The sequence below is a fragment of the Musa acuminata genome, chromosome BXJ3-2 (assembly GCF_036884655.1).
Source record: "Musa acuminata AAA Group cultivar baxijiao chromosome BXJ3-2, Cavendish_Baxijiao_AAA, whole genome shotgun sequence".
NCBI lineage: Eukaryota > Viridiplantae > Streptophyta > Magnoliopsida > Zingiberales > Musaceae > Musa > Musa acuminata.
In genome coordinates this window covers 29,742,029-29,756,232 of record NC_088350.1, presented here as the reverse complement: position 1 = coordinate 29,756,232, position 14,204 = coordinate 29,742,029, and the positions used below count along the sequence as shown (strand labels likewise).

General features: G+C 37.7%; 2 protein-coding genes across 2 annotated transcripts; both read left to right on the top strand.

Moving 5' to 3' along the window:
• Positions 1 to 7,288: 7,288 nt before the first annotated feature.
• On the top strand, positions 7,289 to 7,930 carry LOC135631590 (protein S40-5-like). The gene has a single exon (XM_065139327.1). The coding sequence runs from the start codon at positions 7,289 to 7,291 to the stop codon at positions 7,928 to 7,930; it is 642 nt and encodes a 213-aa protein (XP_064995399.1).
• Positions 7,931 to 9,812: 1,882 nt separating this feature from the next.
• On the top strand, positions 9,813 to 13,982 carry LOC135631470 (NEP1-interacting protein 1-like). The gene is made up of 5 exons (XM_065139175.1): positions 9,813 to 10,406; positions 10,669 to 10,820; positions 12,560 to 12,643; positions 12,801 to 12,968; positions 13,651 to 13,982. The coding sequence occupies exons 1-5, from the start codon at positions 10,301 to 10,303 to the stop codon at positions 13,783 to 13,785; spliced, it is 645 nt and encodes a 214-aa protein (XP_064995247.1). The 5' UTR covers positions 9,813 to 10,300; the 3' UTR covers positions 13,786 to 13,982.
• Positions 13,983 to 14,204: the final 222 nt, after the last annotated feature.

Here is a 14,204-nt window from a genome sequence, read left to right as displayed (position 1 = left end):
AGTTTTTGATAGTGGGATCACTAATAATACTTCCTGATATCATGCTATGGACGATTATGTATCTGATTTGCAAAAGGAAAATTTCATGATTCATTTGCAATCTTTGGTTTGTGCCTTGCTGTTTGGTCTGAAATTGCAATTTTTCGCACAAATGTTTATAGTTGGAATTCAAGGTAAATTTAGTAGCTTTGTCAGACCAAACTTTCTTGAAATGATTCACCTTCCTCACAAGTTAATGATCCCTATTTATGTTGGCCAAAGCAGTAAAACAGTTATGCACTATCTAGCAATATTCAATAAAAATTTGTCAGGTGTAGTCTTTGTGTCTTATGTATCATAGGCAACCATTATGTAACACAATCGTCCAAGATTGATGCCTATGTTACGTTTGAACTTGGGAAGATATTCTGGTCACTCATAACATTTTGAAAGTGGAGCATCACTGAGCAATTCAAGAATTACACTGCAATTCACGAAGCTTTAAATTAACATTAATCACTAGTCTATGCAACTGATGCTGTGATTTGTCTTTTTAAATGATAGCTGATTCTATTAATTCATTAAATTGGTTTGATAATTAGACAATGACTTTAGGTATTCCCTGGTGGACCCAAATTATTCATTTGTTTAGGCAGGTTGATGGCCTAATACCTCGTAAGGTATATGTTTCACAACTGACACTACAATTTGCAGTTGGACAGGTCCTGTTTGTCCAGCTTCTGATTCAAATTGTCTTATAAGATTTACATGTAATAAAACCATTTAATACTTCTTTCAATGTGGTAAAAATTTTATCATTCTGGCTAATCAAATATTAATCATTTATGTGTTCATTATATATTACTCCTTTTCAGGTGTAATTGGAGCAGTTATCAAGCTTAGAGTGGTCATTTATTTATCACTGTTGTGATACTAGTATGATCTGTTTGTGCTTACAGTACCATAATATACAAAGAGATGCTGCCATGAGGCATGTTCGTGCTGGTCGTCACATTGCCAAAGGTGAGTGTTTAATGGTGACAATTTTCCAGCAGATTCAATGACATTTTGCATGTATTAGATTTCTTATGACCAGATTTTTGGTTCCATCATTCTTGTAATCTATTTAGTAAACCCTTTTTAAGTTAACAAGAAAGTTTGAGAGAACAGGAATGCCCTTCTAATTAGTAACCATTGAAAAAACACCCATTCAATGATATTATAATTCAACAATAATTCATTTCAGGATCCAAACATATATTTGAGGACATTGAGAAAACATTCAAGTCATTCACATTCATAATTCCACATTTTATAAAACCCATGCAGTTTAAATTCATATACCACATCACTCACTCGATGAATAAAAAAAATCTAAAACCAACTCAAAAGACAATAACCACCTCATAAATCAAGTGTGGGATTCTACATAATCACAAAACCAATATTTACCACATATTCATATCATTACACAAATTAAACTTAACACTCCAAAATTCTAAACAAGAGAGGTTCTTTAAACTTTTACAAAACTCATAAGTTCAAATTTATCATCAAATATTTTATTGGACACCAAGTGTACTTATATAACAAAAATATATCATCCACTAAAAGTTTGTCCAAAGACTTCTAGCTTTCCACTACCGCAGCTCAATTTAAACATTTTAACAAGCGACAAGCTATCATGAAAAATTTATATAGCAACAGAATGAGCATATATAGCTCAACAAACGACTAACATATCCATGACGAAAGAGGACAGTTTCAAACAAATAAGGTACCAAATACAAGGCAAGGATACAAGAGTTCATAGATAGTCACTCAATGTAGAATTACAATATCATTTCATTCGAAGCATATTTTGTTCATAACAAATGAGTAAGATTAGTTGGAGCATATCATTGACATAAGGAGCATTTCGAATATCAATGGCATATGAAATGTTACGAAGCATATCAATGACATATGAAGCATTTCGAAGCATATCAAGGGCATATGAAATGTTTTGGAGCATATCAATGACATATGAAACATTTCGGAGTATATCAAGGGCATATGAAATGTTTCGAAGCATATCAATTGCGTATGACATGTTTTAGAGTATATCAACGACAGATGAAATATTTCAGAGCATATCAGAAATATTTTGGAGTATATCAAAAGCATATGAAACATTTTGAATCATATCAATAGCATATTCGAAACATATCAATGGCATAAGAAGCATTTCGAAGCATATCAATGGCGTATGAAATGTTTTGAAGCATATCAATGACATATGAAACATTTCGGAGTACATCAAGGGCGTATGAAATGTTTCGGAGCATATCAACGACATATGAAATATTTCGGTGCATATCAATGGTGTATGAAATATTTCGGAGTATATCAATAGCATATGAAACATTTCGAAGCATATCAATGACATATGAGACATTTCGGAACATATCAAAGAATAACTATGAAACAGAAGCTCAAACGTCACATTTGACATAGCATATATTTCATTCTTATCCAAAGCACATATAGAAGCACATAATCAAAGCTCTGGATATTATATCAAATACATAAATGGTGAAGTGGGATCATAATATAATATAGTCCATCCATTTCTGAATGACCACGAAATATAAGTCTCCCATGTTTGGGAGCTCCATCCACCCACGTCTAAGTGAAGTCATAGGGGTTCGGCAAAGCATCGCGGGCTCTAAGCATAACTCCCTTTACCATTTCTGGTAAAGGTTCATATTTATCCCACAAACACTAGAGTATAAAGGGGTATTGTGAACAATAAAATTGAGATATATCGGAAACACATGCGGAACAACGAAATGCATGTGCCTATACGAAACATTGCGATACAAACATAAAGTTTATATAACAGATTCAGGTATGTAAATAATTGAATAACAAAAGTATGGATCATAACATAATATGGTTCATCCATTTCTGAATGACTATGAAACATAAGTCTCCCACATTTGGGAGCTTCATCCACCCACGTCTGAGTGAAGTTATAGGGGTCGACAGAGTATCGCGAGCTCTAAGCATAACTTCCTTTACCATTTCTGGTAAAGGTTCACATTTATCCTACAAACACCAGAGTATAAAGGGGTATTGTAAATAATAAAATTAGGACATATCGGAAACACATGCGAAACAACGAAATACATGTGCCTATACGAAACATTACGATACAAGCATAATGTTTACATAATAGATTCAGGTATGTAAATAATTAAATAACAAAAGTATACAGAATTTCAAAGCAATAATATAAAGCTCAACTGAAATAAAGATTGTAGTAGAAATCAATTTCTAAATAGATGAAACAAGAATAGGTGAAATCAATCAAAGCTCGATTATGATAGAATTTGAGAGGCACATTGCATAAATTATTCGGATAACCAATTATGCTTCAATTTGTATAAAATAGAGTTCATTTGAAAGATGTATCAATCTAGTTTTAGATAAATCAAGTTCTTATGAATAGGAGTTTTTAATAAGGAGTTATAAATAATTTAGTAACCAAAGGTCAGAGAACATTATCTCTATTTTGTAGAATTCATAGAGTTAATTAGAACAGATGATTCAATAGGCATATATACTCGAAATCTTTCATATCATATATGGCAGAAAGATTTCTGAGTCTAATTTCAAATAAATCATGTTTCACATAAATTAGAGTTTTCAATAGAGATTTATAAGCAAGAGAGTACTGAAAGGTTAGTACCGATAGTCTCTGTTTTACAGATTTCATTGGGTTAGCTGAAATAACAGTTTCGGTAGGTAAATAGACTCTAAATTTATTAATCTTAGTATCAAAAGAAATATCATTGAGTCTATTTTCGGATAAATTTGGTTTCTCCTAAATCTAAGATCTATACAAAAAGTTAAGGCTAGAAGAATGCAGAAAGGTCAAATCTCAAAAAATTCTAGATTCAAAGTTTTATTCCCAAACGATAGAAATATCAAGTATTAAGCCAAAATCTTTCAAAGTTTTTAGAATTAAGATGAAATTAGAGATCAAGATTTCTGTAGGAAGGGTTAGAATACTTGCCTTAAAAAAATTTGAGTCTCAAATGTATGAAAATGATGCAAAACCTTAAGCCAAAGCAAAGCTCCTTCTTCTACCTCAGTTCCTCTTCCCTTCTCTTCAATCCTATATTGGATGCAGCAGCTTTCTCTCCTTTAGTTTCTCCTCTAATGTATTTGATTTGGCTAATATAAGAATTACAAGGTGACAAGCATGCATGAAAGAGGCTTATGTGTCATCCATAGAATAAACTTAGGTGGCACCAACCTTAAGATAGCTAGTGATACATGTCCATCATTTTTTTTAACTTGACATGAATATTTCATAAATTATATTATATTTCTAATATTTATATTTAGGTCTCTATGTTACAAACAAGCTCTTATAAAATTAAAAAAATAAAGAATGTTACGTAACTATTGCTTGGTGATACCGAGGAGGGTAAAATACAAAATGGATTTTGAAAGGAAACCGATGTAACAGTTTATCAGATAGAAAATGTCATAGTAGACAAAGAACGAACTCTTGAAGAAAAATCGTAGTATAGTTGTATTTGTTGGAATGAGTGTTTTGAATAGAAAATGTACGAACTCACAATAAAACTTAAAGAATATCGAAAAATAGTTCACCACAAGTTAAAATCACAAAGGGATACACAAATTTATCACCCCAAGGATTATAAACGAGGATACAGAACAAAAATCAAAAGACTCACCGCTCAAGGACACATCCAAGAGATACAGAGTTTGAGGGAGTTCTCCAAGAGAGCTTCTGCCAAGATATTATCAGTTTTCTAAAGTTCTTTATAAGTTCTAAACACCAAAATAAATACTAGCGCATGAAACAACCCTTCATGTATAGGGAATTTCGAAACTAACCAACTCCTTTAATGCATTCTTTGGTCATGAAGACATGTTTACAATTGCTACCCAATTTCTTTAATGTATTCCTTTATCATGAAGAAAAGCACATTGAAACCGTTTTAACTTTGTGTAAGGAATATGCTGATAAACTGTCATATTTGAGTGGACTGAGTTAAAGATTATGAGACATCATTATTGACTGAAAAAAATATCATATCATAATCAAGATTCATATGATCATATTGTAGTAAATTAGACACTTTCGTGTCACTTGGTCTAAGTGAGTGGTTGTAAGGATTGATTTTTTTTTTTTTGTTATAATTGCTCTTCAATGCCATAATCATGTGATGTTATTAGAATAAACATATCATCATATTATGAGTTGTTGAAGACACGCTTTTGTTACTTTGTTGAGGTTCAAAGACAAGTCTCCTGCTTGCTATTAAAGTTCATCTTATGTGGAGTTATATTATTTCATGGATGGCTCACCCTCCTAGGCACAATTATTTCACTAACTCCAATGCGCTGATCACCCAACAACGATGGGTACCAATGGGAAGTACAGCAATGGGTACCAATTATTCACTTATACATTCCCCTTCCAAGTCCTCTCTTAGAACATGTCATGAGAAAAATTTGGAGCCTTTGTCATGCACCATAGTCCCACTTGGAATCATTTGTCCCACATGCCAGCACCAATATACATTCATGAGTATATGACAATACTTCAGTCACATTCATCTTTACATACTATTGCCCCAGTCAAAGCCCTAAGGAGCTGAGCTTTGGGTGAGTTTGAATAATTGTGTCCAGAAGCAGGTCAGATTCTGATTTCAGAAACCAGAATCAGAATAATTGTGTCCAAAGCCCTGCTGCCACTGCATCGTCCTGCTTGGCTCCAACCCTGACGGCCAGCTTCTGAGACGTGGGGCCCGCTCAGGATGGCAGTTCCTAGACTGGGCCCCCCGTGCGGGCTTCCAGTGGTGTTGGGCAATGTGACCCACAGAGGATCGCCTCAAGTATATTGGCAGGAAGAGGCACTCTGGGGGACCAGCAGCTGCTGAGAGTTCACTGGTGGAGTGCTTCAGTCCATGATGGTCACTGTCACCAAAAAGAGGCTGTTATACTAGCTCGCATCAAGGTACCAACTAAACACTGTTCCTCTATCCAATGCATGGTGAAAAAACATATGCCATACATGTAGATTCTGCAGGTTGTTCATCTAGCGAAACTGATGGTAGTTAGACTCGTATATATACTATATACCAATTTAATTTCTTAATAAAGTTTGTCTCCCTAGTTGCATATGGTAGGATCCGTAAAACCATGACTTGGTCTTTCATGGTTTACATGTCATCTCCATTTTGCCATTTAGCTGATCTGTTTTGCGCATGGTAATACTCTTCACTCGATTGGAGAGAGAGGTTTGGGGTAACTCGAGCTGCTACAATCTCAGATCGAGAGCTAGATCTGCGCTTGGGTGTAGTGGAACATTGGGTGGAGAAAGAGGACAGGCTACTGTGATGAGATGGGACGGGTTATTGAGCCGTGTGGCAGTAGAGGCCTTTAGTTTAGTTCACAGAGGACAAAGCTAGGTGGGCCTTGGGGTCTTGGTCTTCCTCCCTCCCCTCCCTCTCCACCGCCCAATCTGCCCCACTTGACCCAAAATCCTCTTGTTCCGATTGCCATGTTAACACACCTACTAACCCCAGAGATTACCCAATCACTAATTACCAACAGGATCCGTTAGTTCACAATGGTGCAATCGAATGCCATCAGGTCTCATTATCCATCAATTTGCCTCGTGTCATCCCTGCTAACTCAATTAACTGGGTCGTGTCACTTTGTCGTGATTGGTCATCCATGGGTAATGTGGAACTTGTCCAGACATTGTGACCATCATTATCTATTTGTGTCGTGGCTTATTTTGTCCCGTCCTATTCTTTTCAATTGCATCACTGTTGATCAGACTCTGAATGGTGATCGCACATGGTGGTGCAAACAACTCGGATCAATAACGATTCTTTTGTGTGTGTGTGTGTGTGTGTGTGTGTGTGTGCAGGTGGGCTATCTCTTGTTATGATGCAATATACTATAAAATTGACTAGTGATTATGAGAGATGATATGTGAATGATATGGTGATTTAGTTTAAACATTAGCTTAAAAACCTTTGTAGGCATTGTAAATGATGGATAAGCGTCGGCCCGACCACTAGTTGGTCCACCCCACCAAGTACCCACGTGGATGTAGGCGCACCAGTTTGGAAGTTATCGTAGGATGGAATGATGCGGGGCCCGGCGCCGAGTAGGAACCACCAAACAGCCGGCGAAATGAAACCAACCTCAAATGAAACGAGCGCGAAACCGATGGCTTGCACTATATATAACGACGCCACCTTCTCTCGCGACCATGTGGCGGTACCTCACCGTCCGTCGGGCCTCTCTGAGTTCGCCACGTGCGCTCCGTCGAGGCGGGGGGACGGGCGAGGCCGTTATGACCAAGGAGAGGAGGCATGGGGCGGAGCGGCTCTTCGCGGCGCCTGCCCATTTCTGCGGCGGAGGCGGGAGCGGCCACCCGGGTGGCGGCGCCTCCGACCTCCCCGACATCGCGGAGGATGATGTTTGGCCCGCCTTCCACGCCGCCGCCGACGAAGACGAGCGTGATCCTGGCCGGCGGAGGGGCCGATCCCGTCGATTGGACGACCGGCAAGTCAGCGGCCTCTCGCTCGCCTTGGAGGACGCATGCTGGGGGCCGGCGGCTTCCCAGCTGGTGTCGCGGGGGCGGCACCGGGTGTCGTCGTTGTCGTCGGCGCCCGTGGACGTGCCGGCCTGGTCGCGGTCACTCCGGTCCGGTTCGGAAGGGCCTTTGCCGGATCGGGAGGAGGGAGAGGAAGCGGACGGGCAGTGGCTTCCGCCGCATGAGTACCTAGCGCGGGCGCAGGGGAAGAGCATGGCCACTTCGGTGTTGGAGGGTGTGGGGAGGACACTGAAAGGCCGGGACATGAGCCGGGTCCGCGACACAGTCTGGAGCCAGACCGGCTTCTTCGGTTGAGATTGAACCGACCCGAACCGGGCCAAATGCTGTAGCACTCTTTTTTCTACTTTTATCCCTCTTTCTAAAAAAAAGAACAAAAGAAAAGGAGAATTCTTGACGTGGTTAGTGAAGAAGTCCTTTGGCCGTGTGGAGTTTGGAGGACAAATTGTTTGCTTTCAATGTTGAGCCAAATGTCGAAGAAAAAATAATATTAATCTCAATTTGATAGTGCTTGGATCAAATAAGGATGATTTATATACACATTTAACGAGATTAGGAAGATGGGATGATGGGTGAGTGCCCATGCATGAGACACCCATGGTTCCATAATAAATATGTTTGATAGGAAAAGAACCAATATTATGATCATCTTTTTTAAGGAAGAGACATTTTATTTGTTTGACCGATGGATGTATACATTCTTTTTCTTTTAGCTCTCGGTATAAGTTGATAGGCTAAGATTGATTAAAATTGCTATTTGGTTGCATCTGATAGTAACTCAAAAAAGACCTCTACATTGCAAGTAAGCAAAATGACCATCGAACTTGCTTTTTCTCTTTTTTTTCTTTTCTTCTCAGTTAAGAATTTAAGAGGAGGCACCACTTGGATTACTTTCAAGAGGCTTTATAGGGACTACAAATCCTTAGATTTATAGAATTGATGGCATCTAAAGACCTAATATGATTAGAACTTCTCTTTAGTTCCTTGTAATCGTAGGAGTTTTCTTTTGGAGGTTGTCCTAATTGGTTAGGGATTATCATAATCCTAGTCCTACTAGGATTGAGATTGAATTGATATGAAAATGTTTTAGATAGGGCTTGCCTCCTTTTATATAGATGAGATAGGGATAGAGTCATAATTAGGTTACGATTTAAAAGAGTCTTAATACTTTTAAGATTTAGAGCTAATTTAAATCTGATTTTTGTGCTCGAAATTAGACTTGATTTTTGTTTGATTTGATTGAAATTGAATTGAAGTTTAGGTGGAACTCTTTATTACTAAATGCGAGTGTGATTGAGAGAAGGCAGGGATACTGCTGTTTAAAGGAATTTATCTTTCTTCCTCCTCCCTGAGCTCATTGTCCATGCACCTGATGTTGGATCCCTTCTTTGTGGCTGCGGTAGATACGGGTAGGACTCTTCCACCTCTTCTGCCACTCATCTTCTTTCATTCGTTTCGGATGTATCAAAGCTTTGTGGGTTTGTAGTGGAAGGCATAATCATGAGTGACAAACGATGCTGAAGTCAACTCTGTGGTGCACGGAATGTGCACGATCCCAAAAATATTAGTTTTCTACTGTGATATCCCCGGGGAATTATTTTCTCGTGATGGTGAGAGAGGTTCACCAAGTGAATGCCTCTGCCCCATTGCATACACTGAAGCTTCTTTCGGTGCTTAGTGATGCCAAAATCCACTGAATCTACTGTCTAAAAGTGTAGCTTTCTTGGTTTACTACCTGGCAAAGGACAGATCGATGCACATAGTTATTGAGCTCTTCGTCCTTGACTAGTGGTTCCTGGTGGCTCATATCTGTAATACATGAAGAGCTTCATGTTCATGCAGTAGACACAGTTTGATTAGGGCTGCTAGAAGTTGCAAGCCTCAAAATTATTTGTAGTTATCAGTAATAAAGAAAGAAAAAGTATGGGGATACAGCTTTAGATTCCTCCATTGTAAATTAAGGGAAGGTCCATCTCATCAAGGGAACAAGATGTACATAGATAGATACAAAAGTAGCTGCTTGCCAGGTCTAGAAACATTTAGCAAAGTAGAAGAATACTAACCGGGTTCTTCCTCTATGACCCAAAGGTTGCAGCAAAGTGAATTCATACAAGCACAGCCAAGTCTGCCGCTTACCCTTCAACCAACTCTGTGCAGGTATTTATGTCGGAGGCATCCAAAAATAATTGTGGGCTCGCTACCTACGTAGAAGGATACCATTTGAAGCATGCGTACCTGTGAAGTTTACTGCCGCCTTCTCCAAGAACCATTCTTGGTACTTGCATCTGCCCGCAGCTGCTGAGTCTCCTTCCACCGTTGCAAACGGCATTGAAGGCGCCGCTTGATATGGCAACATCTGCCTCAAAAACTGTCTTATCTTGCACACCAATTCAGATTCGGTGCCAGCCCACCGTTTTGGCCTCCTGGTCTTTTAAGTTTTCTAATGCTCATCTACTCTCCTGATAGATAGACTGCGAGAAGAAGCCACGCCAGTATTTGGTATAGGATGTACATGTCGCCTCTCGCACATGCAGTATCTGTCGGATATTAAATGCCTCATCTCCTCCCATGGATCCATTTTGGCCTTGTTTGCTTTCTTCGTCTCTATAAATTCTTCCCCTCTGAATGCTTCGTCTAATCACAGTCTTGAAGGTCTAAAACCACACAATGGAGGGTTTATGGTGGAAGCACTCCGGTTTTGAACACTGGCTTCTCTGCGTGAAAGTTGTGAGGAAAGTAGCCTTCGCTGTCCTTACTTGCACCTTTGCTTTGTGTAAGACCTCATTATCTGTATCTTACTCTCTTTTTCCTCAGTTAAACAATATTAGTCATGTCTATTTGCAGATTGTAAATGAAAGAATAGTTCTTGAAAAATTTCTGTAAAAACAAAAGAAGAGAATAAAGGAGACTAATCAGAGCTCAAAATAAATAATATAGGAAAAAAAGCTTGAGTTCATGCAAACAGCAACTTCATCCTAGAATTGTTGTTTTTTCGTTTTTCTTCCGTTCATCGACAGCTTGCTATTTGCATGCAGGTGGATCCTTGGTTGGGTTGATATCAGGTGCAGTCAAGGGCCAAACGACAGAGACTGGCCTGTTCCGAGGTGCTGGGATTGGAGCAATTTCCGGCGCAATCGTCTCAGTTGACGTCTTGGAATCTTGCTTCCAGGGAGAGATTTTATCCAAGGTCAGATCTAAAAACTTTCTAGCTTGCAACGACAGATCTTTTCCCTTCTTTTTGTATAGGCAACTGGATTACTTGTTAGAGATAAATGAAAATACAATAATTAGAGATTTCCTCATCGAGTATATCATGGTGTTTCCAAGAGTACAGCACCCTTGATGTTGCTATATATCCAATAGCCTAGCACTTTTTCCTTTCAAGAACAACATAACACGATCCAGATCTTGATAATACAGTCTTCTGATAAAAGAAGGGGAGGTTTCTACCGAGAGAATTCGGCAAATCCTTGAGCACCATTTCCACAAAGTCTCAAATGTAGAACCGTTTCAAGTTTCAACATACACACTTTCCAAGAAAACTCTTCATTTTCCTTTGTTCCTCGACAAGATTTATTTGTTCCCACCCCTTCGGCACCAGCTGATTTTGAGTAGATATGCAGTACTATGTTTCCTCAATACAACAGAGAAGAAAATTAGCTGGTGAGGCACATGTCAGGATCAAAAAATGACTAAAATAAAACCCTGAAGTACCAGCTGCAGTGACTCACAAAGTGTTTACTGGATTGAAAATTTTGATTCTACATCTCCATCTACCTTCTCACAGGAAGTATATGATAGAAACTGATGTTTGTACTTGGCATAGTGGTTTCATTCTCTTTTGGAAAGGAAAATTAAAGTAGAAATTCGTTGAAAATATCCCAAAAGCAATGGCATGTTTTCTTGAAAGAGGAGTGGCCAAGTCATGGCTGAGTCTGAAAACACTATAGTTGGATCAAGAATTTTGAGGGACTGATGTCATGTCACCTAAAATTTTGGGTGGACATGTCACATAGCAGATGCAGTTCTCGTCTAAATCCATCACTGATTGTGATAGACGGGCAAATTATATCAACAATCAACTATCCTAATCCCTGTCGTATTTCAATTAGCAATAAATGGATAATGAAGCCATCCAGGTAATTAATGAGGCTGCTTATGTTTATTGCCTAGATGTGATGTTGTTGAGCTTTTCTTGGGTCAATGGGTGTTATGTAATGAACCACAAAGTTTTAGTAAATGGCAATTGGATCTCATGAATTTTGTTTAATGGTGAATAGGATTGATCTCAATCTTATCAATGTCTTGATTTAGAAAATCTAAGTGGAAAAACAAACATACATAAATATATATATATATATATATATATATATATATATATATATATATATATATATATATATATGTATGTATATACATATGTATACATATGTATGTATACACATATGTATGTATACATATATCTATACATACATATATATATATATATATATATATATATATATACATATATATATAACATTGGAGACCACATTGAAAAAAAGAAGAATATATATTTTGATCTCAAATCTTAGTTCTCATTAGTCGAAATTTAATAGAGAGATGGAACAATTTGGGCAGAATATCAAAAGGGGATCCACTCTCTGTAGTCTTGGGAGCAATAGACTGCAATTAGGAAATGGAAATCCCAATGGTCTTAAAGATTTTTCTTGTGTGTTTTTTATCTTATTTTTTTGAAATGCTTTTATTTATAGATATTGCTCTAAATTTCTAGTAGTAGAGTGATTCACTTGATGGCATCATCGGAGATGTGTCTCTAAGCTAACATTCCTACCTAACAAGAGAGTGATAAAATGAGATACCTAAAGATGAATGGTTTCAATCAATATGGACTAATTTATTCTTCCTCGCAAAAAATAATTGCAGCTAGACATCTTTGACAGCCTTCTTGATGGAAAGATATTTCGAGAATGGGTCAGCCCTGCATTGCTCAAAGCATACCAATGGCAAGTAAGTACTTGATACTCCTTTCCTCAAAAAAGACTAATTGAAAGTATTATCTTAACCTTTTTATTCTTTTGAGAAAAATAGGAATTCTTAGTTTTATAGTTTAACACAAGCAACAGAAACATTATTGGAGCGACTAATAGCAGATCCTTAATCTAAGATCAATGCAACCGAACCCAGCTACAGAGACAGTTCAGATATCTTTGATGTAAACAAGGACAAGGGTCTATTACCAAATGTTATCAGAAAGTTGCCCATGTTTGAGATCAGTCCTAAGGAGACAATTGATTCTTGTGGGAAGACAATATGCTGTGCCGTCTGCCTGCAGGTATGTTTGTGAAGTACACTATCAACACATTCATTCACCGAAACACCTTCATATTGATTGCAATGTGCCATGGCTATAGATTTTCAAGAAATCTGCACCCCCTATATGACTTCTGTGAATGTTAAACTACTACTTGAAACAAAGAAGTTGAGGAGGTCCCCAGCTAATCTGATTCCAGGTTCTTTCATCAAGATTAATTTCCATGTTACAAATATTTTAATAAGGAATCTGCATTTAACTCTATGAATGTTTGAAAATTTTCCTACTTCTTGAAGAAAATAAGTCGAAGGTAAAGATGAGGAGTAGACACACATTTGATGAGGACATATCTGGATCTAACAACTGACATATGTTCCCTCTCTTGTCTTGCATCTTGCTGTTGGAAATGCATGTATCTACCATTATTTTCTGCTACTAAGTAGAACCTACTTGCTGGCATGAGTGAATTGTCCAAAGGCATTGCCATAGACAATTAACAACCACACATTTCACCAAAGGAACCTTTTTTTCCTTCTGAACTTCTCTGATTTGTTTCATTTAGATTCTTAATTGTTAAATGTTTTTAGAATATTTTGGTGGAAATTCCTAATGTCATTTACATCTCCATTTCTTCTTGCCGTTCATTTTATAAAGTTCTGCCTTACCTACATTTTTCAAAGTCTAATACAAAGAATATTCACAGGATTTCATCAACGGTGAAGACGCAAGAAGATTGCCGATTTGTACACACCTTTTTCATGTGGTCTGCATTGATTTGTGGCTTGTAAAACATGGTTCCTGCCCTACTTGCAGGCAAGAGGTTTCAGGCTGGAGTTAATATCTGGCAATCTGAAATTCTCTGAGTTAAAAGATTGCATAATCCTGAGAAATAATGTTGGATGCACATTCAATGTGAACAAAGCTAATATAGTTTCATCTTGCAGAGTTAACAGAGAAAAGCAACTAGAAACCCCTGGCAAAAATGCACAAAAATCTTTATAGTTGGAATGACAAGCTGCTGGTTTTGGTTGGCAATTCTTTGTCGAATTTAACCAATCAAAAATTATTTTTTTTTTCGCTAATTTTCCATTTCATCTGATGTTATCTTTTAACCAGCTTTGCTATATCCTACAATCTCCCTAACAATTATTTCTGTGCAATTCTTTGAATGTGATGAATGATTTGGTCTTGGATACTTCACATGCAAATCTCCACATTAACATAGGTTAAAGTTTCTTCCACTTCTTCCGAATGTTT